This window comes from Protopterus annectens, chromosome 1.part1 (genome assembly GCF_019279795.1).
Source record: "Protopterus annectens isolate FY-2018-M chromosome 1.part1, PAN1.0, whole genome shotgun sequence".
In the NCBI taxonomy this organism is placed as follows: Eukaryota; Metazoa; Chordata; order Ceratodontiformes; family Protopteridae; genus Protopterus; species Protopterus annectens.
Genome location: NC_056726.1, coordinates 1,680,194,578 through 1,680,220,852, shown reverse-complemented (window position 1 = coordinate 1,680,220,852; position 26,275 = coordinate 1,680,194,578). Strand labels below are relative to the sequence as shown.

General features: G+C 44.7%; 1 protein-coding gene across 1 annotated transcript in view; it reads right to left on the bottom strand.

The window, feature by feature from the left end:
* Positions 1 to 26,275, bottom strand: part of CEP85 (centrosomal protein 85) — a 2,011,196-nt gene that overhangs the window by 1,669,906 nt on the left and 315,015 nt on the right. The window contains exon 2 of the mRNA XM_044083921.1: positions 23,794 to 23,856. Within this exon, the coding sequence (XP_043939856.1) occupies positions 23,794 to 23,842 (49 nt within the window). The 5' untranslated portion in view covers positions 23,843 to 23,856. The remainder of the gene's footprint in view (positions 1 to 23,793; positions 23,857 to 26,275) is intronic.

The window sequence follows — 26,275 nt, the reverse complement described above, 5'->3', positions numbered from 1 at the left end:
AAACAAGTATTGTGTTTATCCATGGGAAAGAATCAAGGAAGAAAAAATAAAAGCTGTAAAAATGAGAACATAATGGTGTAAAAATAAGTAGAATGCAGAGATTTTATGCAGATTATCAATACAAAATTGCCAGTAAAAGTGAATGAGAAGTTATGTACCTACCATAACGTTCCATGTTAGTTGTCTTCTCTCGCCTTCTTTCTTGCTGGATGGATGGGTTCGGAGCCGATCCTCGGCTCCGACTCGGCCACTTACTAAAGCTCGAGAGCTAATTTTACCGGCTCGAGGCAACCCTATATCCCATGATGCAAGGCGATGACTACCCAGATCACGTTTGGTAGCTAAGGAAATTATGCAATATATTCCTCCAACTGGAGAGGAGGAGGAAGAGGTAATAATAATCTCCCGAAAAAGATCAACCTGATCTAGTGACACTAGTAAGCTGATTAGTTGGAAAAAGTGGATCAAGACTCAAAGGAAGAGGAACAATCTTCTCGGTCTGACCAGGCTAGGGGGATGGTGGGCGGGACGCAAGAAAGAAGGCGAGAGAAGACAACTAACATGGAACATTATGGTATGTACATAACTTCTCAATGTTAAGTTGTCAATCTCGCCTTCATTCTTGCTGGATGGGACCGCGTCCCTAGCACCTCTATCCTGGGTGGCTCAATGGAACAGACTCTTGAGAACGGTGGAACCAAAATTTGCTCTGTCTCTGGAGGCCAAGTCTAATTTGTAATGCGAAACAAAAGTATGAGGAGAGGCCCATGTGGCTGCTGCACAAATAGTGTCTATTGGAAGTCTAGCCTGAAAAGCTGTAGATGTAGCTAGAGCTCTGGTAGAATGGGCTTTTGGCCTAGAAATCAACTCTTTACTTGCATTTATCAGCTCAGAGGTAATCACAGAAGACAGCCATCTAGACAGAGTTACCTTGGATACTGGAAGGCCTTTCCTGTTCTCTGCATAGGATAAAAACAGTTGATCAGATTTCCTAAAATGTTTGGTTCTGTCCAGATAATATCGGAGTTGGCGGTGAAATGTAGTTTTTGTTCCGCTCTATTAGAATAATTTGGGAAAAAAATTGGAAGATCAATAGATTGATTTAAGTTAGTCTGCGATGCCACTTTGGGTAAGAAAGACGGACTAGTCCTTAGAGAAACTCTGTCTTTGTGGAAGATTAAGTAGGGAGGACGAATGCAGAGGGCATGAAGCTCAGATACTCTCCTGGCAGAAATAATGGCGACTAGAAAGAGTGTCTTCCAAGACAGAAATTTCAATGAACAGGTAGCTGCAGGTTCGAAAGGGGGAAGAATCAAGGATGTTAAAATTAAATTTAAATCCCACTGTGGTGGGGGGGGGTCTCTAATCGGAGGTTTAAGTAAAAATATACCTCTAAGGAATGGCTTGCAAAGTTTATGTGACATGATGTTGTGGTCCAACAAGCCGATATGAAAATTTGAAATGGCTGCCAGCTGAACTTTTACTGTGGAGGAAGAAGATCCTGAATGAAAAATCTCAGCTAGGAAGTCCAAGACTGAACGAATCGGAGCAGTAAAGGGATTTATATTCCTAGCTTTTGCCCAGAAGGAGAAACATTGCCATTTACTAGTGTAAATCCTTCTGGTGGAAGATTTAAGGGAAGCTACTATGATATCCCGGATGGGATTAGAAATCATAGGAAGCCTGGCTAGGGATGGAAGTGGAGCAACCAAGCAGTGAGGTTGAGAGAAGGTATGGATTGGTGCAGCTGCCCCGACTGGTGGGTCAGAAGATCTGGAACCGGGTCCAGATGCCATGGCTGTACCAAAAGATAACGATGTAGGAACGGAAACCATATCTGTCAAGGCCAATAAGGGGCAATGAAAATCATATTGGCTCTCAAGGCGGTTGCTTTCTGAATTACTTGTGGTATCAGAGGGAAAGGAGGAAAGGCATAGAGAAGTCCCCGGGGCCAATCTTGGATTAGAGCGTCTCTGGGGGGATGGCCTGGAAGGGGGAAAAGAGAGAAGTCGTCGGGGCATTTGCTGTTTTGAGGGGTAGCAAAAAGATCGCAGCAAGGAAGGCCCCACTTCTGAAAAATCTCTTCCGTCACAGATTGTTTGAGAGACCACTCGTGAGGCATGAGAATAGCTCTGCTCAACCTGTCCACTATGATGATGGATTTCCCGGGGATATGCGTTGCTATCAGAAACCGCTGAGAAGAGATTGCCCACTGCCAAACTCTGAGTGCCTCTCGACACAGTGGATAGGACTTGGTTCCGCCCTGCTTGTTAATTTACCACACTACGGACATATTGTCCGTTTGGACTGCAATAGTTCCCAGGGGAAGAGAGTTGTGGAGGGCTTGCAACGTTAAAAGCACTGCTCTCATCTCCAGGACATTTATGTGCAGGTGGCATTCGAAAGGTTGCCAATTGCCATGGACCATCCTGCCCTGATAATGCCCCCCCACCCGATCAGGGAGGCGTCCAATGTAACCGTGGCGACCGGGGCGGGAGGAACAAAGGGTCTGCCCTGATGGACTTGAGGGGACAATATCCACCAGGTCAGATGCCTTTTGCAAATTGGAGTTATTATGATCCTGTGACGCATGGGAAGTTGTTGAAAGGACCATTGGGCAAACAGCATCCATTGTAGGAGACGCATGTAAAAGCGGGCAAGGGGAAGAAGTGTTATGGCGGTCGCCATAAGACCCAATACTTTCAGAGCAAATCTGGCCTGAATTTTGTTGCTGTGAAGAATCACATGGATGTGGTTTTGAATATCCAAGATCCTTTGGTCTGCTAATTTTGCTGAAAGTTGTACGGTGTCCAATTTGGCGCCTATAAAGGTAACAGATTGACAGGGCGACAAGGCCGATTTTTTGAAATTTATAGAAATCCCTAGCCCTCTGCAAATGTGAATGGTGTAATCTCTGGCTTGGAGAAGTTGATGCCTGGTGGTGGCAGTGAGGAGCCAGTCGTCTAGATATGGAAACACCTGGAATCCTTGACGTCTCAGGTGAGCCGTAACCGCTGCCATACATTTGGTGAACACTCTGGGGGCTGTAGTGAGTCCAAATGGCAGGGCTCTGAATTGGAAGTGACTAGCCCCCAGCCGAAAGCGGAGAAACCTTCTGGAGCGCCTGTGAATTTTTATGTGATAGTACACATCCTGAAGGTCCACTGAGCACATCCAATTGTCCTTGCCCAGAAAGGGTAGAATGGACTGAAGCGTGACCATCCGGAATCTTGTTTACTTTACAAACTTGTTTAGTTTGTTGAGATCTAACATTGGTCTCCAGCCCCCTGTCTTTTTTGGTACTAAAAAGAACCTCGAGTAGATTCCGGATCCTATTTGGTCTGCTGGGACTGGCTGGATGGCTCTTTTTGCTAGCAGTTTTGATATCTCTGGTACTGCTAGTTCCCTTAGACCGGGTGGAATGTCTGGAAGGGTTCCCTTTTGCTGAACTGGGGTTTGAATAAAGGGAATTTTGTAACCCTCGGATATAATCGACTGTACCCATTTGTCTTGAGAAAGGGAAAGCCAGGCTTTTGGGTACAGCGATAATCTTCCCCCGACTGTCTCCGAAGGTGGACAATCAGGCAACATCTCAGGGATGCTGGAAGGGTTTGTCAGAGAGAGGCTCCCTGCTACCCTGATTCTGCGGACCCCCTCTGCCCCTAGGGCGGCGTCTGTTGTTGTTACCCCCTCTGCCTCTGGGGGTAAACTGACCTCGTGCGTCAGGCATGACTCCTTGAGATTTGCGGAACCACATTTTCCCTCCCTTCTGACCTCTTGGGTAAGGTCTTGAAGGGGTAGAGAAACTGACTCCTACGGCAGAAAGAGTCTTGCCATCTTGCTCACATCTAGTCAAGGTGTCTTTCACTTGAGGTCCAAACAAGGTCGAACCATCAAAAGGAGAGTTTGTGAAGGACGCCTTGAAGGGGTCTGCAAAATTACAAAGCCGCATCCAGGATTGACGCCTTAAAGCCACTCCTGTGCCTGCGGCCCTACTCGCTCCATCGGCTACATATGAAATGAGCCGCATGGAGGCGTTAACAATAGAATTTAGGATTCCTAGCTGTGAGTTAATTTTATCCTGGGACCCAGCAGCTGACGGATCCTGTAAAACTTATCCCAACTCTTTAACATCATCTCTTTGAAGGCGAGTGAAGAGACACAAGTAGTTCAGCGACCGCATGGCAAAGGTTGCTGAAGAAAAAATCTGCTTGCCGTACCTATCCATAGTCCTGGAATCCTTGTTAGGAGGATGGACAGGTACTGAAGGATCAGCTAGTTCCTTCTTGGTGGCTGCAGTCACCACCATGGCATCAACCGGGCCACCTTTTGTCAAATATTGCCTATCAGGTGGGGCCGTGATGAATTTAGAAGGCCTCCGAGGAATGGGTTCCACCGAATCCAGGGCCATCCACACCTTCCGAGCCACCACGTCCACAAGTGGGTCGAAAGGCGAGACACCCAGGAGGTGGAGGGTCGAGACCCGAACGCCTCCAGGTATACCGACTCCCCCTCTGCGTAAGGAGTTCAAGGATGTCTGAGAAAGAGACATCCTCAGAGGGGGACCTTGGGGATCCCTCCGACTCATCCAAGTCAGTATCGGATGTAATAGACTCGGGGGAGTCTAGATGTTTCCTCTTACATGTCCTCTTACGCGGAGGTTCACTGACGGGTCAGGAGAAGCCTCGGAAGAGGAAGATATTCCCAGTGGGGAAACCTGAGGCGCTGGATCTCTGGGTCCGGGAGCAAGAGAGTGGGAAGAGACGTCAGCAGGCACTGTAGTGGGAGGAGCTAATGGAACTGACCGCTGACTACGCCCTGGGGCTAGTACACTCCTCATCACCTTGAAGGCTCCCCCGTCAGAGAGGCCAGAAGGCTCCCGCTCCGAAGAGATAGGAACCCCAGGCCGCACCAACAGGGACGGCTCCGAGGCTGATGGGGCTGAGCTCACCAGCGCCGAAGCTCCAAGAGGGAGAATGGGGTGGGACAAGGGTCTGATGCCACTCGCTCCCTCGGAGCCGACGAGAGAGACCAGACACCCGGATCCCTCCAATGAAGGTCTCAAGGAGGAAATCAGAGGAGAGGACGACGGAGTCGAAGGGGGTGGTATCGGCTCCGAAGTCACAACAGTCACGGCTCCGAGGAGCTCCGGCTCCGAGCTCTGTAAGAGAGTTGAAGGAGGAATGTTAGGTGGATGTGTAATAGCTACTGTCTGTTGAGACGGGCTATGGAGCATTTGAGCCAATGCCTGAGACTAATAGTCTACTCACCACTCTCTCAAGGTCGTGTTCGGACAGCCTGGACGACCGAGAAGACCGGCTCCGATGGCTCCACTCCGAGAGCAGGGGTGATCTCGGAGCCGAATGTATAGACTCCAACGAAGGGGATCTTGATCTCTTTTTTGAGATAGGTGGAGCCGATGGAGCCAAGGATACGTCGGTTCCAGCTGGAGCCGACACTGAGTGCCCAGATTTAGCAGCATCAGCGCCGGATGAAGCCGATACTGTAGCTTGTGACATAGAAGGATCGGCTCCGGCCGGAGCCGATCTCGTCACAGAAAGCGAACTAGCAGCCGATGGCTTAGGGCTTGGAGCCGAAGGCTTAACTGGTTTCGAGGGCTTCCCCGGAGCCGACTTAGTCAGGGAGCTCTCAGGCTTTAATAAGCCCCTTAGTATTAATTTATTTCTTCGCTCCTGCAGGACTCTTGGGCTGAAGGCATGGCAGACAGCACAAGAGTCCTGCAGGTGCAGAGGTCCCAGGCAGTAAACACACGAAGTGTGACCCTCTGTCAGAGACATCTTCTGACAGCACGAGTCACACTTCTTGAAGCCTGAGACCTTTGTGTCCTTTGACATAACTGTGTCGAGGAAACACTAAGTGACAAAAAAAAACCACAGACACACACACAATAAACACCCAATCCAATAATAAAAAATTTAAACAGGGATACAAACACACAAACACCACACAGAATCCCTGACAAAAAATTAGGAAAGGGGGAGGCTTAAGGCCTAACTTAGGGGAAGGGATAAATAACTGGAAAAATAGGGAACACCAACGGAAATAGGGTTAAACTAATCATTAAGAGTTTACACAACAACAGTAGTGACTAAAACTAAAGGGGAGAGACTAAAAGCCTGAAATTTGAAAAACTTACCAGGAGCCGGTAAAAAAAAGCACCTCACAAGCGAAAGCGGCAAACGAGATCTGGGTAGTCATCGCCTTGCATCATGGGATATAGGGTTGCCTCAAGCCGGTAAAATTAGCTCTTGAGCTTTAGTAAGTGGTCGAGTCGGAGCCGAGGATCGGCTCCGAACCCATCCATCCAGCAAGAATGAAGGCGAGATTGACAACTTAACATCATGCCATATAAAAAAAATAAAAGAATATGCAATTATTGTGGTGAAGTTGAAACAGAATGCGTTTTACCCCCTTTTAATGTAAAAGGGTAAAGGAATTATTGGAAATGTTATGTGAAAACAATTACCTGGAAGGAATTAAAGTGGAAAATATTAACATGGATATGTTGGAATATGGATACTATAAAAGTAAAAGAAGGGAACTGGTAAAGAAAATAGAAAGATGTTTTATGTAATATGGATTATATGGAATGAAAAGACTGAAGATGAAGTTTAATGAAAAATGTGTTGTAAGTAATTGCTATGTTAAATTGTTAATCGCTATATAATCCAAAGTAACTACTGTCGGTTTATTTTAACTGTGGAACTTTTCTCCCCGGGCCTCCGCTGAAAATGGACCTACGTCCAGTCGGACACTCCCGGTTAACAAATGTAAATGAAATAATATAATAAAATGAAAAATGTATATTGGCAAAATTACAAAAATAATATTTTAGCCATGAGAAAAAACGTGGGGGTCCATAAAATGGATGCATATGGAAAGAAAGAAAAGTATATATGAAGTTATGTAAATGAAGGAAAGTTGCTTGGCAAAGATTGTAAATAACTGTAAATAAAACACAGTATGTAAATATTGTAGAAAATGTATTCAAGAAAGGACTCCTATTCCTTTCAATAGGTGGCATGGAATATTTTACAGCCACCTGAGCTACCAGCAACTCTGGTAGATGGGGCCTCAGTTTGACGTCTTATACACAGGAGACGAACTCAGGAGTGCAGCACCCCCTTATGTGGCACTGTAGTGTCAGCAGTCAATCTACCTAGCTTGGGAAAAGAACAGAATGCCTTCTGCAACAAAGGTACGTGTTCCATCTGTTGCACAACTAACACAGCTATGGGATAGATTGGCTTAATGTAAAGTCAGCTACCACTTTAGGCATAAAAGAAAGATTATTTCTTAAAGAATGGCTCTCTCTGTGGAAGATCAGTTTGACCCACCATAAGAGCTTACAACTCAGACAATCTTCTTGCGGAGGGCAGAGTAATCAGCAAAATTGTTTTTCTGTGTTAAAAACCTCAAGTCAGTCAGGTGAGCTGGTTCAAATGGAGCAAGTGTTAGCTTCTCTAACACCAAATTAAGATCCCAAAGAGGAGCCATTAGATTAGGAACTTCCGCTTTAAAGTAGTTATTAGACAGGCTAAAGGGTAAAATAAATTTGTGCTTTATTTAAGCATAAATGACAGTTAAGCAGAAAGAGAAATAACCTTGCTGGCCAAGCATGACAGTTTATTAAAAAGAAAAGATGAGCATAAAGTATGCAGACAATGTTCTTTTCTCAAGGGAAAGATGTAATCTTGCTAGCTACAGAATATTTCTTAAATAAAGCACATGCGAGACGAAGCTTGAGACCAAAACTAGAAAAAGTAAATAAGAAAAATTACTGGACTGAAGCAATATATGTTGCGTTCAGGATAGCAGTTCAATTGAGGTTAGTAAGTTTGTTTGACCTGTTACTTCAGATATGACGACAGACACTCAAGCTTGCATATAGAAGGCAGGTCATCTAAAGATTATGTTAGCTTATGTTGTTCAGGACAATCAATCAGAATATGACGTGCAGTAACTTTGAACACTAATTGTTTATCAGTACTGTTAATAAAGAAGTTATGTACTCACCATAACGTTCCATCTGAGTAGTCCTACTTCATTTGTCTTCAACCTGTGGGATACCGGATCCGAGCCAGCAATCTCACTAGTAACTACTCCGAGCTCCAAGCTCCTCCCCTTACCCATAATACACCTCCACTACCTTCTAACCCCCAGATCGAGTTTGCTGATCCTTATACTGATAACCCAACCTGAAAAATCCTTATAACCTATAACTGCAGCCTGCAGGCTCTTCACATGACAAGGTCTGAGGGAAGGAGGGAGGGACGGCTGAAGACAAATGAAGTAGAACTACTCAGACAGAATGTTATGGTGAGTATATAACTTCTTTATCTGAAGTAGTTTACTTCATTTGGTCTTCAACCTGTGGGACAGAGTCCCCAGCTACTTAACACCTGGGTGGCCATCATGAAAGGATATGCCGGAGCACCACAGAACCAAAGGATGCTCTCCTTCTGGAAGTCAAATCCAATTAGTAATGAGAAATAAATGTATGAGATGAGGAACAAGTAGCTGCAGAACAAATATCATCCAAAGAGACTCTAGACCAAAAGGCCACAGACCTAGGGGAATGAGCTTTCACCTGACCTGGAGGAGACATGCCTCTGTCCTTATAGACCTGAAGGATGCATAAAGAAATCCACCTAGCAGTAGTGACCCTTGGAGATAAGTTTACCCAAAAAGGGTTTATAGAAGGATACAAACAGTTTATTGGATTTACGGAAATTTTTTGTCCTGTGTAAATAGAATCGAAACTATGAACATCCGGCAAGTGGAGTTTGTATTCCATTTTGTTAGCAAAATTAGGAAAGAAATCTGGTAAATTGATGGATTGACATTAACTGGTGATGCCACGCTGGAAGAAAAGATGGACTGGTCCAAAGGGAAACCCTATCTTTGTGGAAAATCATATAAGGAACTTTGACGGATAAGGCCTGCAGTTCTGAAACCCTTTTAGCAGAGGTAATAGCCACCAAAAATGCTGTTTTCCAAGATAAGAATTTTAGATGTGTGGTTGCAGCGGGTTCAAAAGGCGGAGTGACCAGAGCTTGAAGAACCATAGTAAGATCCCATGGGGGAACAGGATCCTTGACGGGAGGGGGGGGTGTAACAGAAAAGTCCCTTTGATAAAGGCTTTACACAGTCTGGAGGAGGCTAGAGAGGCAGAATTCTTACCCACATGAACATGAGAAATGGCAGCCAGCTGAACCTTGACAGTAGAAGAACTAGCTCTGTGTTGAAAAATATCAGCTAGAAAATCAAGAATGACAAAAATAGGAGCTGTGAAGAGGTCTAAACTCCTTTGACAGGCCCAAAGAAAAAACATTTCCATTTACTGCAATAAACCTTCCTGGTTGAAGACTTATGAACAGCCACCAGAATAAACTAATTGAAGAGGATAATCCAAGAGTCCTAGCGATCATGGGAACTGGAGCAGCCAAGCTGTGAGCTTCAAACTGTCCAGGTTTGGATGAGGAACTCTCGATGGGTGTGAAATCAGATCCTGAATGGGATCCAAGATCCAGCCCGGAGCCAGAAGGTGAGACCAAAGGAAGGGAAGCCATACCTAGCGAGGCCAAAAACTGGGCAATGACTATCACTTTGCTCCCCAGTCAACAAGCTTTCTGTAGAAACCTCGGAATAAGAGGTACTGGAGGATGAGCATACCGAAGACCGGGAGGCCAAGCATGGACTAGAGCATCTTTGGGGGGCTCATCCAGCAGGTGGCTCAGAGCGAAAAACTCACTGTTGGAAGGGGATACGAAAAGATTGTAGCAAAGCTGACCCCACTCCAGGAAGATCTGCTCCACTATTGAAAGATTGAGACACCACTCGTAAGGCATTAGAATAATCCAACTTGACCTGTCTGCTAGAATGCTGGACCATCCCAGAATGTACGTTGCAATGAGAAAATGGCCGGAGGAGTCACCCATTCCCACACTCTCATGGCCTCATGACAAAGGGGGCAAGACCTGGTCCCTCCCTGATTGTTGATATACCACTGACATGTTGTCTGACTGAACTGTAATGGTTCCCAGAGAAAGAAAGGCATGAAGGGCCTGCAACGTTAAAAGGACTGCCCTCATCTCTAGAACGTTTATATGCAAGCTGGTCTCTACAGGGGACCACAGGCCTTGGACCGTCCTGCCCAAACAATGCCCCCCACCCGAGTTGGGAGGTGTCCATGGTCACTGTGGCTTGGGCAGGGGCTGGAACAAAAGGTCGTCCCTCCAAAATGTCCAAACACATCCACCATATAAAAGACGACCGACAGACTCGACTGAGTTGCATTGGATACGACAATGGAAGTTCCAACAGGGACCATTGTACAGATAGTGTCCACTGTAGAATTCTTATATGTTACCGGGCACACGAAAGAAGCATTATGGTCGCTGCCATTGAACCTAAGGCACTCAACACTGATTCCGCCGATGGAAGATTAAAATGGTAGATTAGAGAGATATGCATCCACAGGTTTTGTACTCTCTCTGAGGTCAGGAAGACTTTGCACTGTACTGTATCTATCCTTGCTCCAATGTAGTCTATCACCTGGACAGGATTTAGGAGTGATTTGGATGCACTGATTGTGATCCCCAAATGCAGGGCAAGGTTTAAAGAAGTAATCCCTGGTTTGAGAGAGTAGACACCTGGTGGCAGCAGTGAGGAGCCAATTGTCCAGGTACGGATAGACCTGAATCCCCTGAAGCCTCAGGTGAGCCACTACAACTGCCATCACTTTGGTGAACACCCTGGGGGCTGTGGTGAGACCAAAGGGTAGGGCTCGAAATTGGTAATGATCGACTCCTAGGTGGAGGAACCTCCTGGAGCTCCTGTGCATCTTTATGAGATAGTAAGCATCCTGGAGGTCTAACGAGCACATCCAGTCACTCTCTTGCAGGTACGGCATGATGGACTGCAGTGCAACCATCTGGAATTTTTCTTTGGCAACTGACAGGTACAGGGTAGATAGGTCCAGAATGGGCCTCAAGTCCCCCGTTTTCTTTGGCACCAAAGAACCTGGAGTAGAAGCCCGATCTGGACTGATCTGGGGGGACAGTTTCAATGGCTCATTTTCCTAGCAACCTGGAAATTTCCTGTGCTGTTGCCTCCCTTTGCATGGGTGGTATGTCCGGGAGGTGTTTGGGAAATTTGGGAGACATGGACTTTTGGTGTCATTCAAAGGGGGTACAATGTTTGTCAGCATGGGTGGCATTCAAAGGGGGTACAATGTTTGTCAGCTTGGGCGGATATGGTTGATAGACCACCCAGTTTTACCAAGGATGATCTGCCTCCTTTCCCTTTAGGCTTCTGAATATTGTTTAAAATTTTGTCATCCCCATAGTATAAAATTTTGTCATCCCCATAGTACACTATTTAGACAATGTCCACATGATAATCTTCCAATATTGCAAAACCAACTCAGGAAAAATGTATAAGGTATTAGTACTCAATGCCAGGAGTCTAATAAAAAAAAAAAACTCCACTTCCTGGAGAATGCAGATGGCTCTAACTACAGAGACATGGTTTAAAGCTTGAGAGAGCACCCCGGCAATGCAAGATTATAATACTTTCCACACATTTAGCTATTGCGCAGGGAGAAACAAAAGGTGGAGGTGTTCAATATTTATCAAAAACAGTCAACTCAAGATTGAGAAGCTTGGGTGCACCATATTGCTTCACCAATGTCCAACTCACCATAAATGAAGTCCCATACCATATCATCGCAAACCACAGGTCCTCTTCTATGACCCAGGACACTCGTACCACATACCTAAATGAACAGGAATCACACTGCACTGAACCCAACAATATACTCCTGGGCAACTTCAACTTGGAAACATACAATATACCGCATCAGAGATTCTTGAGCTTAGTCAACACAAACGCTCTGAAATAGGGTAGGTCATACACCAACTAGGGATACCAAAATCCATGTCCTGATCCTAAAAAATGGGGGAACTTTGCCAATGTGCAATGTCCTCGCTCGTCAGGTCAGGCCATAAACTGTATCCTATGAAATTAAACTACAACTTTTGACACTATCTAACCCCCAAACATTTAAGAATTATTCTAAAGCAAACCTCCTAGAACAGGAGTGATGCCTGGCAAAATTTCAAGCCCCCCATACCACATGAACTCCACTGCCTATGCAGAACTGTTCACAGAGATACTATACTATCAGCTATATTGAGAGTGCACCCATCTGAAATAAGCACAGGACCAACTTAAAAAAACAAGCCACCCTGCTGGAATCCCAAAATAAACAATTTACAAAAATGAACAAAACTAAGAGGTACAAGGCCCAGTAAGGCGAGAAACCCCTCATCAAACGAAATAAGCAACTCAATCAGGTCCACTAAAGCCAAATTTGAGGTAAAGATAGGTTTAGAAGGCTTTTGCTTGCAAAGCTATGTCCACAACCTCAAAGGTAATACAAAACAGTGTGTGGAACTAACTGTAAATGAAAACACCTATATAGGAGCAGAAGATAAATTTAGCAGCCAGTAGGTTTGCTTTAAGTCAAATTTCATCCCATTCCCCCTCCAACACCACTCAAGAGGTGCCCTCAACCATAACCCCCCAGCGAAAAAGACCTCAAGGTACTCTCCAATGCAAAAAGTACTTCATCTGTGTGCCCAGATATCACAGGATGCCTTCTCAAGTGCATAAAACATAACCTGCCAAGCCCTCTAAACACACTGTTCAACCTTAGCATCCTAACTCGATTCATGCCTAGTAAATGGAGGACTGCAACAACTGTACCTCTGCACAAGCGCAGGCCATCTACTGACCCAGGTAACTACAGACCTACAAGTCTGACTAGTCTCATATGTAAAACCATGGAAAGAATTATGGAAGTAATAAAAAGACATAAGAAAACGTCAGACATTGGATCCAACAAATTTGGTTTCAAAGGCAGAACACAACTACTCAATTTGTGGATTTTTCGAGAAAGCCATCAAAGCTATGGACGAGGGAAAAATGATGCAAACTGCCTATCTTGACCTGGCCAAAGCATTTGACACTTACTACTTGGGAATTGTTTATAAAATCACAAAACTAGGAGTAAACCCTTGTATCACTAGCTGGATAGACAAATGGCTCACAGATAGGACACACAATCAGGATGGGGAGGCTCTACCTCCACAAAAAAGGCCACTCACTACTGGAGTCCATCAGGGCTCAATGCTGGGGCTGCTCCTTTTTGGCATTTAATTTTCAGAAGTCAGAGGCAATGTCGAAGGCCTCTGGTTGACCAAGATTATGCAATCACAAAATCTTCCCAAGGACACAAATACCCTTCAAGAGGACTTGCCACAACCTAATATTTGTTGCCACAGACCATGGTCTAAAATTGAAGCCCAACAATGTAAGATAGCCCCTTTGGAAAATCAGACACCTGAGGGAATTACCTCATAGACAATACACCCAGTGGTTAAGTTCATGGGAGTATAAGTTGACAGTGACCTGGCCTTTGACCATTATTTGTTGTCTACTGCAAGGAAATCACTCTACAATGCTCAACTTTTAAGCAAGGGTATGGCATCTAGGTCCTAGGAGATCATTGTCCCACTGTACACTGTTCTTCATTAAGTCAATCACAGAATACAATGCTCCCTTTGGTATGCACATTATCATGCATATGCAACAAACACCCACAGAGGTTCCTCACAAAAGGAATACAAGCTATTAACCACATGGAATACACAAAACCACCTCAAAGCCTTATTTTTATACTCAGTCTCCTACAGACTAATGAGGGGTTATCTGTGCCTGGCTTACAAAGGATCATCTAATCCAGTGCGGATGATTTGTTGGACATCTGCATTAGAAATACCTGATCGAAGGACCTAAACCTCATTTGCAACATAACATGTTGAAAGGAAAGGTACGTGTCTCACAGGCTATCCATAGTTTGGAACAGGGTTCCCATCCACATGAAGCAGAGTTTGTCCCTGACCCTTTTCAAATGCAACCCAGACTAGTAGATGGAGAATCGGAAATTTACCCCCAGACTGGCATCTATGCCTCTGTTGGACAGATGCAGTATGCGAATGCCACCCAACTAGATGACCCTGGATAAGTTATCCTGTTGCTTACAAATTGAAAAAAAAAGGCTAAGCTTACAAAGACCTTCTAGGCCCATTAGTCTAATAATCACCTATGGGCATATGAACCTATTTGTTCAAGTGTAGTGTGTTGGAACTCTTACAAGATACATGTAAAGTGAATGTGGCTTAAACTTGTCAAGGCCAACATACCGATGTTTAACTCCTCAAATCACAATTCTCTACAGAAAAGTCACTACTGGTAGTTTCCTTTCTGCCCACTAGCAGATTCCATGTGAGTGGGCTTTTCTCTTTGCTCTGCAGTTGTGCAACAGTGCACCTGGTGTATAAGTAAATAAGGTGTCCATATGAGGGGATGGGGGTTTGGCCACCCCAAAGACTATAGACTTTTAGGGCTGGTTTCATCAAGTTGAAACTATGACCAGTTATGTTTCATCTGGAATCAGTTTAAAAAAAAAACAAAAGTTCTGGAACTCCATCTCATCCCTCCTGAACCCTGACACAACAAACAATCATTGTCCTCACTCTGACAAACCTACTCACGAAACTGCCTCTCTAACTCATTCTTTATAAACTAATAGCCAACATTACCACTAGCTTCCTCCTAGCAAAAACAAGTGGCAGTGCTTCACCAAAACCCCCCCTTACTATCCCCATATCTACAATACCACCTCCACCCCTGAACCTACCTCCCACTCACACCTCACCCTTGAACCTACCCCCCACCCACACCACCTCCACCCCTGAACCAACTCCCTACTCTACCCCAACTTCAATACAAATCCCATTTCTACCACAACCATTAAAAGGGCTATTTCTTAAGCTCAACCCCTGCTCTAATGCTCCTGACAATTTCCCCCCAACATTTCTAACGACTGCAGCCGAAGCCATTGCTTTCACTGTAAGTACCCTAATCAACAGATCCATCCAAGAATCCTATGTCCCCAAATTATGGAAGAAAGTCTTCATTCTCCCTCTTCACAAAGGTGGCAAAAACAATATCTCCAACTTTAGACCCATCACTATCCTGTCCCCCAGCTCTAAGATCTTGGAAAAGTGCATTCCCCTTCAGCTAATGCCCCATCCACTTCAAAACCACCTCGTCTTCCACACAACATGGGTTCAGACCTGGCCACAGCACAACTGCCTTTCTTTCTTTCTTTCCTGGATAGTATTAACAGAGCTTACAATAATGGGAAAATTGTACCTACCATATTCTTAGATCTTTCAGAGGCATCTGATACAGTTTTCCACCCTTTGCTACTATCACAACTCTCCAACTTTGGACTCTCCCCCACCACTCTTAACTGGTTCTCAAGCTATCTAAAAGACAAACAACTGGCCAAATGGCAAAATGCTCTCTCTCCCAATCTTCACACATCTAATGAAGTTCCTCAAGGTTCCATACTTGCCCCCTCCTATTCAATATCTTCAATAACAACTTCCACACATCTGTAACAATTGTGGCCTTTATCCAATATTCAGATGACTCTACCATTGTCTGCACAGCTGACTATCTCTGAACTCCAACTCAAAACTCAAACTGCTTTCTCTACCACGGAATCCTAGATGCTTAAAAACCATCTAGCACTTTAACCCTAATAAATCCAAGATCATGCTTTTCACCTCCAAAAAGTCAACCCTTAGGCTGAATAGAAACGGTCAACCACTCAAAACTTCTGGGAGCAACCATATATGAACTAAAATTTGATGCTCACCTACTACAAAACTTCAAAAAAAATCTGAAACTCGGAATGCTCTATAGGTACAACCAGTATCACTAGCCCCCCTTCCAGACAAACACTTGCCTCTACTTACCTATTTCCTTCCCTAATGTATGGTACCCCTCTACTTATCAACCTCCAAACCACTCAAAGCCAAACTCTAGACTGGTTACAATAAAACTGCAAAATTCACAACAAATTTCAAACATTTCTCCCATCACTGTACTGCTCCTCTCCCTAAAATGGCTGGAACTTCCAAACTACCTCAACTATATGCAACTTACTACTGCTCACCAACTTCTTTAAACCTTCTGTCTGTTCTTATCTTCACTTTTTTCTTGCCTTTAGATCACAAAATCAGCAACTGCTTCAGGTTCACAAACCTAACCTGCCACCAGGCTAATTTCTCCTTTCTTACTCTTTAGCCAAGAACTGGAATGCTCTTCCATTAGCTATCAGAACACTCCAAAATCCTGCCCACTTCAAAACTTCTCTCTACACTTGCCTATCTTCCACCTGGAATTATTAATGCACACAGCCCCTTGAATGCCTCTCTCTAACTGACATACTCTCCCCCTACTTTCTATGCTGAGTTTTATCTAGAAATCCTCTGGACAATACCACTGAACTGCTAAATGTACTTTCAACTTTGCAATCCAATTATTGTTGCAAAATGCTATACTACCTTTGTATATTAATTTGTACTGAATGGATTACAACTTTGCTATCCAATACTGTTAAACAATGCTATACTACCAATGTACATAATTTTACTTTAATTGTACTTTTGATTGCACTGTGGAGCTTTGCTCCCCAGGCTTCAACTGAAAAGATATGTGCCCATTTTTAAATTTGGAATGCAGAATAAGAAGTTATGTACCTACCATAATGTTCCATGTTAGTTGTCTTCTTCTCGCCTTCTTTCTTGCTGGATGGGTTTGGAGCCGATCCTCGGCTCCAACTCAGCCTATACTATAGCTCGAGAGCTATTTTTTACCGGCTCGAGGCAGCCCTATATCCCACAATACCATGCGCTAACTCCCCAGATCTCGTTTGGCAGCTAACACAGCATAGAAGTTTTTGTTACCAACAAAAAAACAATATATATATATATATATATATATATATATATATATATATATATATATATATATGTATATATAAACAGTCTCCCTGGCAATAGTAGTCATGATAAGGGAAACCTTGGAAAAAGGGGCAACATTATGAAATAGAAGGATCTCAGAACCTTCAAGTCTGTCTAGGCTAGGGGGCAGGAGGGAGGGACGCAAGAAAGAAGGTGAGAAGAAGACAACTAACATGGAACGTTGTGGTAGGTACATAACTTCTTAATGTTAAGTTGTCCTTCTTGCCTTCATTCTTGCTGGATGGGACAGCGTCCCTAGCACCTTGTTCCTGGATGGCTCAATGGAACAGACTCCTGAGTACAGTGGAACCAAAGTCAGCTCTATTTCTGGAGGCTATATCCAATTTGTAATGGGTGATAAAGGTATGTTGAGAAGCCCAAGTAGCTGCTGCACAAATGGCATCTAAAGGTAACCTTGCTTGAAAGGCTGTTGAAGTTGATAGCGCCCCTGGTTGAATGAGCCTTAGGTTTTGAAGGAAGTTGTTTATGTCTCAACTCATAGACAAAGGTAATGATGGAAGCTAACCATCTAGAAAGGGTTACCTTTGAAACTGGAAGTCCTGGAAGTCCTTTCCTCCCATCAGCATAAGAAAGGAAAGTTGTTCTGACTTCCTGAATTGTTTTGTTCTGTCTAGATAATACCGCAATTGGCGATGAACATCCAAGGAATGTAGTTTCTGTTCAATCCGGTTTGAATAATTTGGGAAGAAAACCGGCAAGTGAATAGTGTGATTCAGATTTGATTCAGAAGAAACTTTAGGTAGAAAGGAAGGGTTTGCTCAGAGAGCTACTCTGTCTTTATGAAAGACCAAATAAGGGGAACGAGTAGATAAGGCTTGAAGTTCCGACACTCTGCCAGCAGAAGTTATAGCCACTAGAAACAGAGTCTTCCAAGAGAGGAGCTTGAGAAAACAAAAAGCTGCAGGCTCAAAGGGAGGAAGAATTAGTGAAGATAACACTAAATTCAGGTCCCATTGTGGAGGAGGATCCTTAATGGGAGGTCTGAGTAAGAAAATGCCCGTGAGGAAAGCTTTACAGAGTTTATGGGACATAATACTGGTTTCCGAAAGACCTACATGGAAATTGGCAATGGCCGCTAGTTGAACTCTGATAGTGGCTGCCGATGAACCTGCATGAAAAAGCTCTGCCAGAAAATCAAGAACTTTGTGAATTGGAGCATTAAAAGGGTCTAAGGACCTAGCTTGTACCCAGAAGGAAAAACGCTTCCATTTGCTCGCATAAGTCTTCCTGGTATTAGATTTATGGGAAGCAAGAATAATGTCATGGACAGGAAGAGAAATGAGGGGAAGCCTGGCTATGGTTGGAAGTGGAGCAACCAAGCTGTGAGGTTGAGGGACTGTAGAGACTCTTGCAGCATGCCCGTCAGATGGGTCAAAAGATCTGGAGATGGTTCCAGATGCCAGGGCTGTTCCAGAAGGTATTGGTGCAGGAACAGAAACCATACTTGTCGAGGCCAGTAAGGAGCAATAAGGATCATTTTGGATCTCAATGCGGTTTGCTTTCTGAATTAACTTTGGGATCAATGGAAAAGGGGGAAAGGCGTATAGAAGACCCCGAGGCCAATCGTGGACTAGAGCGTCTCTGGGGGGGGTGGCCTGGTAGGGGGAAGAGAGTGAAGAAGTCTAGGCACTTGCTGTTTTGAGGTGTTGCAAAAAGGTCGCAGCAAGGCTGGCCCCACTTCTGGAAAATTCTCTCTACTACCGCTTGATTTAGAGAGCACTCGTGAGGCATGAGAATTGTTCTGCTCAATCTGTCCACTATGACGTTGGATCTCCCGGGGATGTGCGTTGCTATCAGAAACCGTTGAGAGGAGATCGCCCACTGCCAAAGTCGGAGTGCTTCTCGACATAGGGGGTAGGACTTTGTTCCGCTCTGATTGTTTATGTACCACACTACGGACATATTGTCCGTTTGAACTGCTATAGTGCCCGTGGGAAGAGAGTCCTGAAGGGCTCGCAACGATAAAAGCACTGCTCTCCTCTCTAGGACATTTATATGCAGGTGGCATTCTAATTGTTGCCACGTGCTCTGGACAGTCCTGCCCTGATAATGCCCCCCCCCCACTCGATCAGGGAGGCATCCATTGTCACCGTGGCAACTGGAGGGGGAATAACAAAGGGTCTGCCCTGAAGAAGTTGAGGGGAGACTATCCACCAGATGAAGTGTTTCTTGCAAGTCGGGGTTATCAAGATGTTGTGAGTCATCGGAAGTTGTTGGTAGGACCACTGAGAGAAAAGCATCCACTGAAGAATTCTCATGTGGACGCGGGCTAAGGGAAGAAGGGGAATCGCCGCTGCCATGAGGCCCAATGTTTTCAGTACTAACTTGACTTGAACTTTGTTGGTCTGAATCAGAAGGGGGACATTCTGCCGTATATCTATCACTCTCTGAGGTGTTAAAGTTGCAGACATTTCTGTGGTGTTTAACACGGCGCCTATGAAGTTTATACATTGACATGGTGACAAGAAGGATTTTGCAAAATTTATGGAAATACCTAACCTGTTGCAAATGTGAATGGTGTAATCTCTGGCTATGATAAGATGCTGCTTGGTGGTAGCGGTAATGAGCCAGTCGTCTAAATATGGAAACACCTGGAATCCTTTTTGTCTCAGGTGAGCCGTAACCACTGCCAAACATTTGGTGAACACCCGGGAGGCTGTGGTGAGACCAAAGGGCAGGGCTCTGAATTGGTAATGACTGGCTCCCAGCCGAAAGCGGAGAAACCTCCTGGAGCGCCTGTGTATCTTTATGTGATAGTACGCGTCCTGTAGGTCTAACGAACACATCCAGTTCTCTCTGCCCAAGAAGGGCAGAATGGACTGCAGCGTTACCATCCGAAATTTTGTCTTCTGCACAGATTTGTTCAGTCTGTTGAGATCCAAAATGGTTGTCCAGTCTCCTGTCTTTTTTGGTACCAAAAAGAACCTGGAGTAGATTCCGGATCCTAGCTGGTCTGCTGGAACTGCCTGGATGACTCTTTCTTTTTTTTTTTTAACAGCTTTTCTATTTCCAGCTATGTCTGACCCCTTTGTCCGGGTGGTATGTCTGGGAGGGGTCTTGGCAATTGGTTTGGAGGGGAAATGAAGGAGATTTTGTAACCCTCGGATATAATCAACTGTACCCATTTGTCTTGAGAGAGGGATTGCCAGGCTTCCGGGTACAGAGATAATCTTCCCCAGACTGCCTCCGAAGGTGGACAGTCGGGCAGCTTCTCAGGGATGCTGAAAGGGTTGGTCAGGGAAGGACTCCCTGGAACTCTGGTTCTGTGGACCCCCTCTGCCTGTGAGGTGGCGTCTATTGTTGTTCCCCCCCTGCCTCTAGGGGGAATTTCACCACGTGCGGCGGGTGCGACTCCCTGTGGTTTACGGAACCACATCTTCCCACCCTTCTGACTTGGGGTATGGTCTAGATGGTGTGGAAAAGTGGACTCCCACGGCAGAGAGAGTCTTACCGTCTTGCTCACACCTGGTGAGTGTATTCTTCACCTGAGGTCCAAACAATTCTGAACCAAAGGGGGTGTTGGTGAAGGACGTCTTGAAGGGATCACCAAAATTACAGTGTCGCATCCAGGCATGACGTCTCAATGCAACACCTGTGCCTGCAGCCCTACTCGCTCCATCGGCTGCATAAGAGAAGCCGCATGGAGGAAATGGCAATGGAATTCAGGGTAGCCAGCTGGGAGTTAATCTTGTCCTGATACCCCACAGCAGAAGGATCCTGTACAGTTTCACCCAGTTCTTTGAGCAAATCTCTCTGAAGGCGGGTGAAATGACAAATAGTTCAGCGATCGCATAGCAAAGGTCGCTGAAGCAAATGTCCACTTACCGTACCTGTCCATGGTCCTAGACTCTTTGTTAGGAGGATGAACAGGTACAGAAGGATCAGTTAATTCCTTCTTAGTGGCAGCTGCTACCACCAAAGCATCTACAGAGACACCTTTGGTGAGAAAAGTCTTGTCCGTTGGAGCAGAAATAAATTTTGAAGGCCTCCTAGGGGTAGGTTCCATGGAGTCAGGAGCTGCCCATGCCTTTCTAGCCACCACTTCTATCAGTGGGTCGAAAGGGGGGGGACACCCAGGAGGTGGAAGGGCAAGATCCAAAGGCATCAAGGTAAACCGACTCGTCCTCGGAGGGTTTCAGTGTGGACCAATTCCCCCTCTGTTTCAGGATCTCTAGTATGTCTGAAAAGGAGACCTCTTCAGAGGGGGATCTGGGGGAGCCCTCCGACTCATCCAAGTCGGTGTCCGAGGTTACAGACTCAGGGGAGTCCACATGCTTCCTCTTGCACTTTCTTTTCCTAGGTGGCTCTCCTGAAGATTCAGGAGAGGCCTCGGAGGAGGATGAGACACCCGAAGTGGGTACCCTATGCGTTGAATCTCTGCTATCAGCTGCAAGAGGATGGCCACAGACCAACAGGCACTGTGAAGGGAGGAGCTGAAGAAACCAATCTAGGAGCGGACAATGGATCCAGCGCTCTCCTCAACACCTCGAAAGCCCCCCTATCAGGCACCGAAGACAGTCCCGGCTCCGAAGACACCAGAACCGCCCCAGGCACCAACAGAGAAGGCTCCGAGAATGATGTCGGGGCCGAAATAACCAGAGCCGAAGCTCCGAGAGGGAGAGCGGGGTCAGACAAGGGTCCAATTCCACTCGCCCCCTCGGAGCCGACAATAGAGTCTCGGCGCCCGGACTTCTCCACGGACGGTACCAATGAAGAAGTCAGAGCCAACGACGCCGAAAGTGGAAGTATCAGCTCCGACGTGGGCAAGGTTATGGTTCCAACAAACTCCGGCTCCGAACTCGACTGGAGAGTCGGAGGAGGAATCGAAGGCGGCACCGAGGGAGCCACAGTCTGGTGAGATGGGCTTTGGAGTATTTGGGCCAGTGCCTGAGATTTTATAAGTCTACTGACCACCCTCTCAATATCGTGGTCGGAAAGCCTAGACGACCTGGAGGAATGAGTCCTATGACTCCGCTCCGATAGAAGGGGTGATCTTGGAGCCAATCTGATGGACTCTGACGGGGATCTAGAGTGCTTGCGCACTGATGTCGGCTCCGATACAGGTTTCGGAGCGGGTACGATCTTGCTCACCTCGGCTCCGACCGGAGTCGGCGTCGGAACAATCTCAGTTTCACCAGCCCTCTACTCAGAAGCTGGAGCCGAGGGCTTGGCGGGCTTAGACGACTTCCCCGAGCCAGACTTGGACGGGGAGTCATCGGGCTTCAATAAGCCCCTCAAAATAAGTTTATTACAACGCTCCTGCAGGACTCTTGAACTAAATCCGTGGCAGACGGAACAAGAGTCCTGCAGGTGCAAAGGTCCCAAGCAGTAGACGCAAGAAGTGTGACCGTCTGTCAGAGACATTTTCTGACAGCACGAGTCACACTTCTTGAATCCCGAGACCTTAGCTTCTTTAGACATAGTTACCCTACAAAACAGTAACACAGTCAGCACACCCACTCACTCGACTTTCACACCAAGGGGGAGTTAAGGGGCAGACTAAGACAATTCACACACACAATAATGGGGGAGAGTAAAGAAACTAAGCCTGTAGGCCCGAATAGAAAATTAAACTAAAGGGGTGGGAAGGGCTTAACGAAAAAATTACTAATAGGTAATTTAGGTAGAACTATATCAAAGGGAACTATCTGTCAAAAAACTAACCTGAAGTTTAGAAGAATTTGTTAAATTTTCTTTTACTGACCTGAGCCGGCAAAAAAAAGGCAACCTCGCAGCGAAGCGGCAAACGAGATCTGGGGAGTTAGCGCATGGTATTGTGGGATATAGGGCTGCCTCGAGCCGGTAAAAAATAGCTCTCGAGCTATAGTATAGGCCGAGTCGGAGCCGAGGATCAGCTCCGAACCCATCCAGCAAGAATGAAGGCGAGAAGGACAACTTAACATTAATTTTAGCTTTGCAGTACTCCTATTAAATAGATACCTTAAGAACAAACACTCCTAATGGCCCAGCAAATGATCACTAATCTAATGCAGAAAACGTGAACATGAAGAGCTGGGGATAGCAGCAAAGTGTAGCAGCATCCTGCCCATCAATACTAATGGGCACATGCAGTCAACTTAAGTAGAGATTTATTCAAAAAAGTGGAAGGTTAGCATAATGGTTAATGTGCTTAACTTACAGACAAGATTCAGAGTTTGATTCTCACATGAGGTAATTGGCTAAGATTAAAAACACATAAAAGCAGTTAGCCTAACACTAATCTATACATCTACATAGAACTGGCATAAGACAATCCTAGAAATAATTAAAACATAGGCTGGCTGTTGCCCAAAAATGGGCATCTCAATCAAGAGGCTCACAAAAAGGGGGATTAAGCTGGCTAAGTGACTTATCTGTTAGAGAGAGAGAACACTATCAAGATAATAAATATCATACAAAACAGTTGCTCATTAAAGTGAAAAAAATGAGATGATTTTTATAAAATCATGGGCAACTACACTAACATTCATTTCTTGAGCACTCTCACTCGTGTCTCATAGCAACATGCATACAATTTAGCCTTTTTAAAATGCTTAAAACTGTGATATAGAAGATTCATGCTGACTCTCGCACTACTGCAATACTTTTTTTTATTAAATATTATATTGGTGGGTTCCGTTTTCTATTTCTAAACTACTTACATTTTGGGATCTATTGTAAATACCCAACTTTTAAATCAGGAGTAGATGCATGTAACAGTTAATTTTTGCTTACCATGAGTGCCGTTCCTTCTTGTATTCTAACTGGATTGTTAAAATTTTGGTTTAATAAAGTGTTTGGGAGAGAAAAAAACGTTAATACTTACCATTTTCATTTTGCTCCCGAACATCCTGGCATCTCACAGGGTTGGACATTATATTATCTTCAACTACAACAGATAGAAGTTGCATAATTAAACAGAGCTTAACTTGACAATCAACATACACTACCTATAAAAATAAGATAGCCAACTGATTAACAAGCCACAGTCATAGCAAATCAATAACTAAATTAACCACACAATTATGCATCACCAAAAATAAGATGTAAAAAAAACAAAAAAGTCAATAAGTGGACTTCAAAGTTGTATGTCAGAATCCAACTACTCCTGGGAGATGAGATCATCTTCACCTCAAAAACTGATCCACCACAGGAGTGAGGTTACTAAATAAGCTCTACTGAGTATTCCACTTAAACGAAGGGCAGTCAACTTAGTATTCACAACATGACAGGATCAACTTCACTTGTATGCAAGGATACATTTTGAAAGATATGGTACAGCTAGCCTCGCAGAAGTGTACAACACATGCCTAAAGGACACAGAAAATGGGTGAAAAAGATTATAAAATAATTCATTCATATACCCAAGAAAGACATAATGAGATACTATTTACTGTTGAGTAAGAGCACATTCTTGGTGCATGAAGAGCAGCCCCATATGAAGCAGTCAGTTGTCCTGCTCAACAGCCATCAGCAAATCAAGTAGTCCCCATTACATTCAGGTCCATTTTTACTACTGCATTTGCAACTAATTTTTTTCTTCTCCCAGCAACACTACACCTGAATACAAAAGGAAACTGTCTATAACAGATTTTAGGTCTGATAATTAAACAGATTCCAGTGACCAAGCCTATAGTTCTTACTCAGGAGAGGCCTGCAGTGATAGCTATACTGATCAAGGGAAATATGAACAAGACACCAACAGAAAACTCCCTTACACTTTTTTTGATAATTGGCATCAGATAAAGTACAGTTTTGTACCTACCATAAATGTAGATGTTCGAAGATCCACATTGCTGCAGTCCTTACATATGGGTAGTCCGCTGTCCTCTGTCGGCCCGAATACCAAAGTATTAGGCTGACGTCGGTCAAGGCGCTTAAAACTGACATCAGGACGTCAGGGTACAAAAGCGCATGACCGACGTCATTTCCTCAGTCTTTTCTTGCCCCAGATGTCAGAAGGCCCTAACAAGAAAGGCCAAGTCAAAAACCAGCAAAACATAACCAACCACCTGTGCACTAACCATATTTACAATATGTACAACACAAACCACACCACCACCTTCAACAACAGAGGGGAAGGAGGGAGGGTAAATTGGACTGCAGCAATGTGGATCTTCGAACATCTACATTTATGGTATGTACAAAACTGTACTATGTTCTTCATCTCACATTGCTGCAGTCCTTACATATGGGTAGAATCCCAAAGCAGAGGTAAGGGAGGATGGCAAAACTATAAAGCATTAGGAGCTGCCAACATGCCCTGTAAAATTGCAGTGGCAAATCCAGCCCTAGATTTAGAGTAAAGTGGAAGGTGGTAATGCTTAGAGAAAGTATGCACTGAACTCCAAGTAGCTGCTTCCAAAATATCCTTAGTAGCCACCCCCCTTAAAAAAGCTGTAGAAGTGGCAGTAGCCCTAGTGGAATGAGGCCTAATCCCAGCTGGAATCTCCTTACCATGATGGGAATAACAGAAAGCAATACAAAAACCAATCCACTTAGAAATAGTTTGTTTTGAAAAAGGTTTGCCCTGAGAACCCAAAGCAAAAGAAACAAACAACTGCTGAGACTGTCTGAACCCTTTAGTTCTGCTCAAATAATATCGCAACTGTCTGTGTATATCCAAAGTGTGCAAAATCCTTTCCCCTTTATTTTGGGGGTTTGCATAAAAAGTAGGCAAATGAATAGTTTGGTTTAAAGCCACACTAGAAACCACTTTAGGCATAAAAGAAGGGTTAGTACGCAAAGACACCCTATCCTTGTGGAAAATTAAGAAAGGCTCAACTGCCATAAGGGCCTGTAATTCAGAAACCCTTCTTGCAGAGGTAATGGCCAACAAAAAAGCAGTCTTCCATGATAAATATTTCAACTCTGCAGATGCTGCAGGCTCAAAAGGTTGTAGAGTGAGTTTCTCCAACACAAAATTGAGATCCCAAGCAGGAGTAGGAGCTCTACGTGGGGTCTTATATTCTTTGCCCCTCTAAGGAATTGCTTAAACAAAGGCTGAGAAAATAATGGTGGGTCACAGTCATAGTGAGCAGAAATTGCTGCAGCATGAACCTTTATAGAGGAGAAGGACAAACCTTTGTCCAATAACTCAGTAAGGTATTGAAGCAACACTTAAATTAGGTTTAGAAACATCAAAGTCCTTTGCTGTACTCCAAAATAAAAATCTCCTCCATTTATCTGTAAACTTTCCTTGTACTAGGCCTTCTGGCCTCCAAAATAACATTCAAAACTTGTTGTGGAAGCTGAGACCCTCCAGGGTTTAAAACAGAATATGCCAGGCTGTCAGATGTAGAGAATGA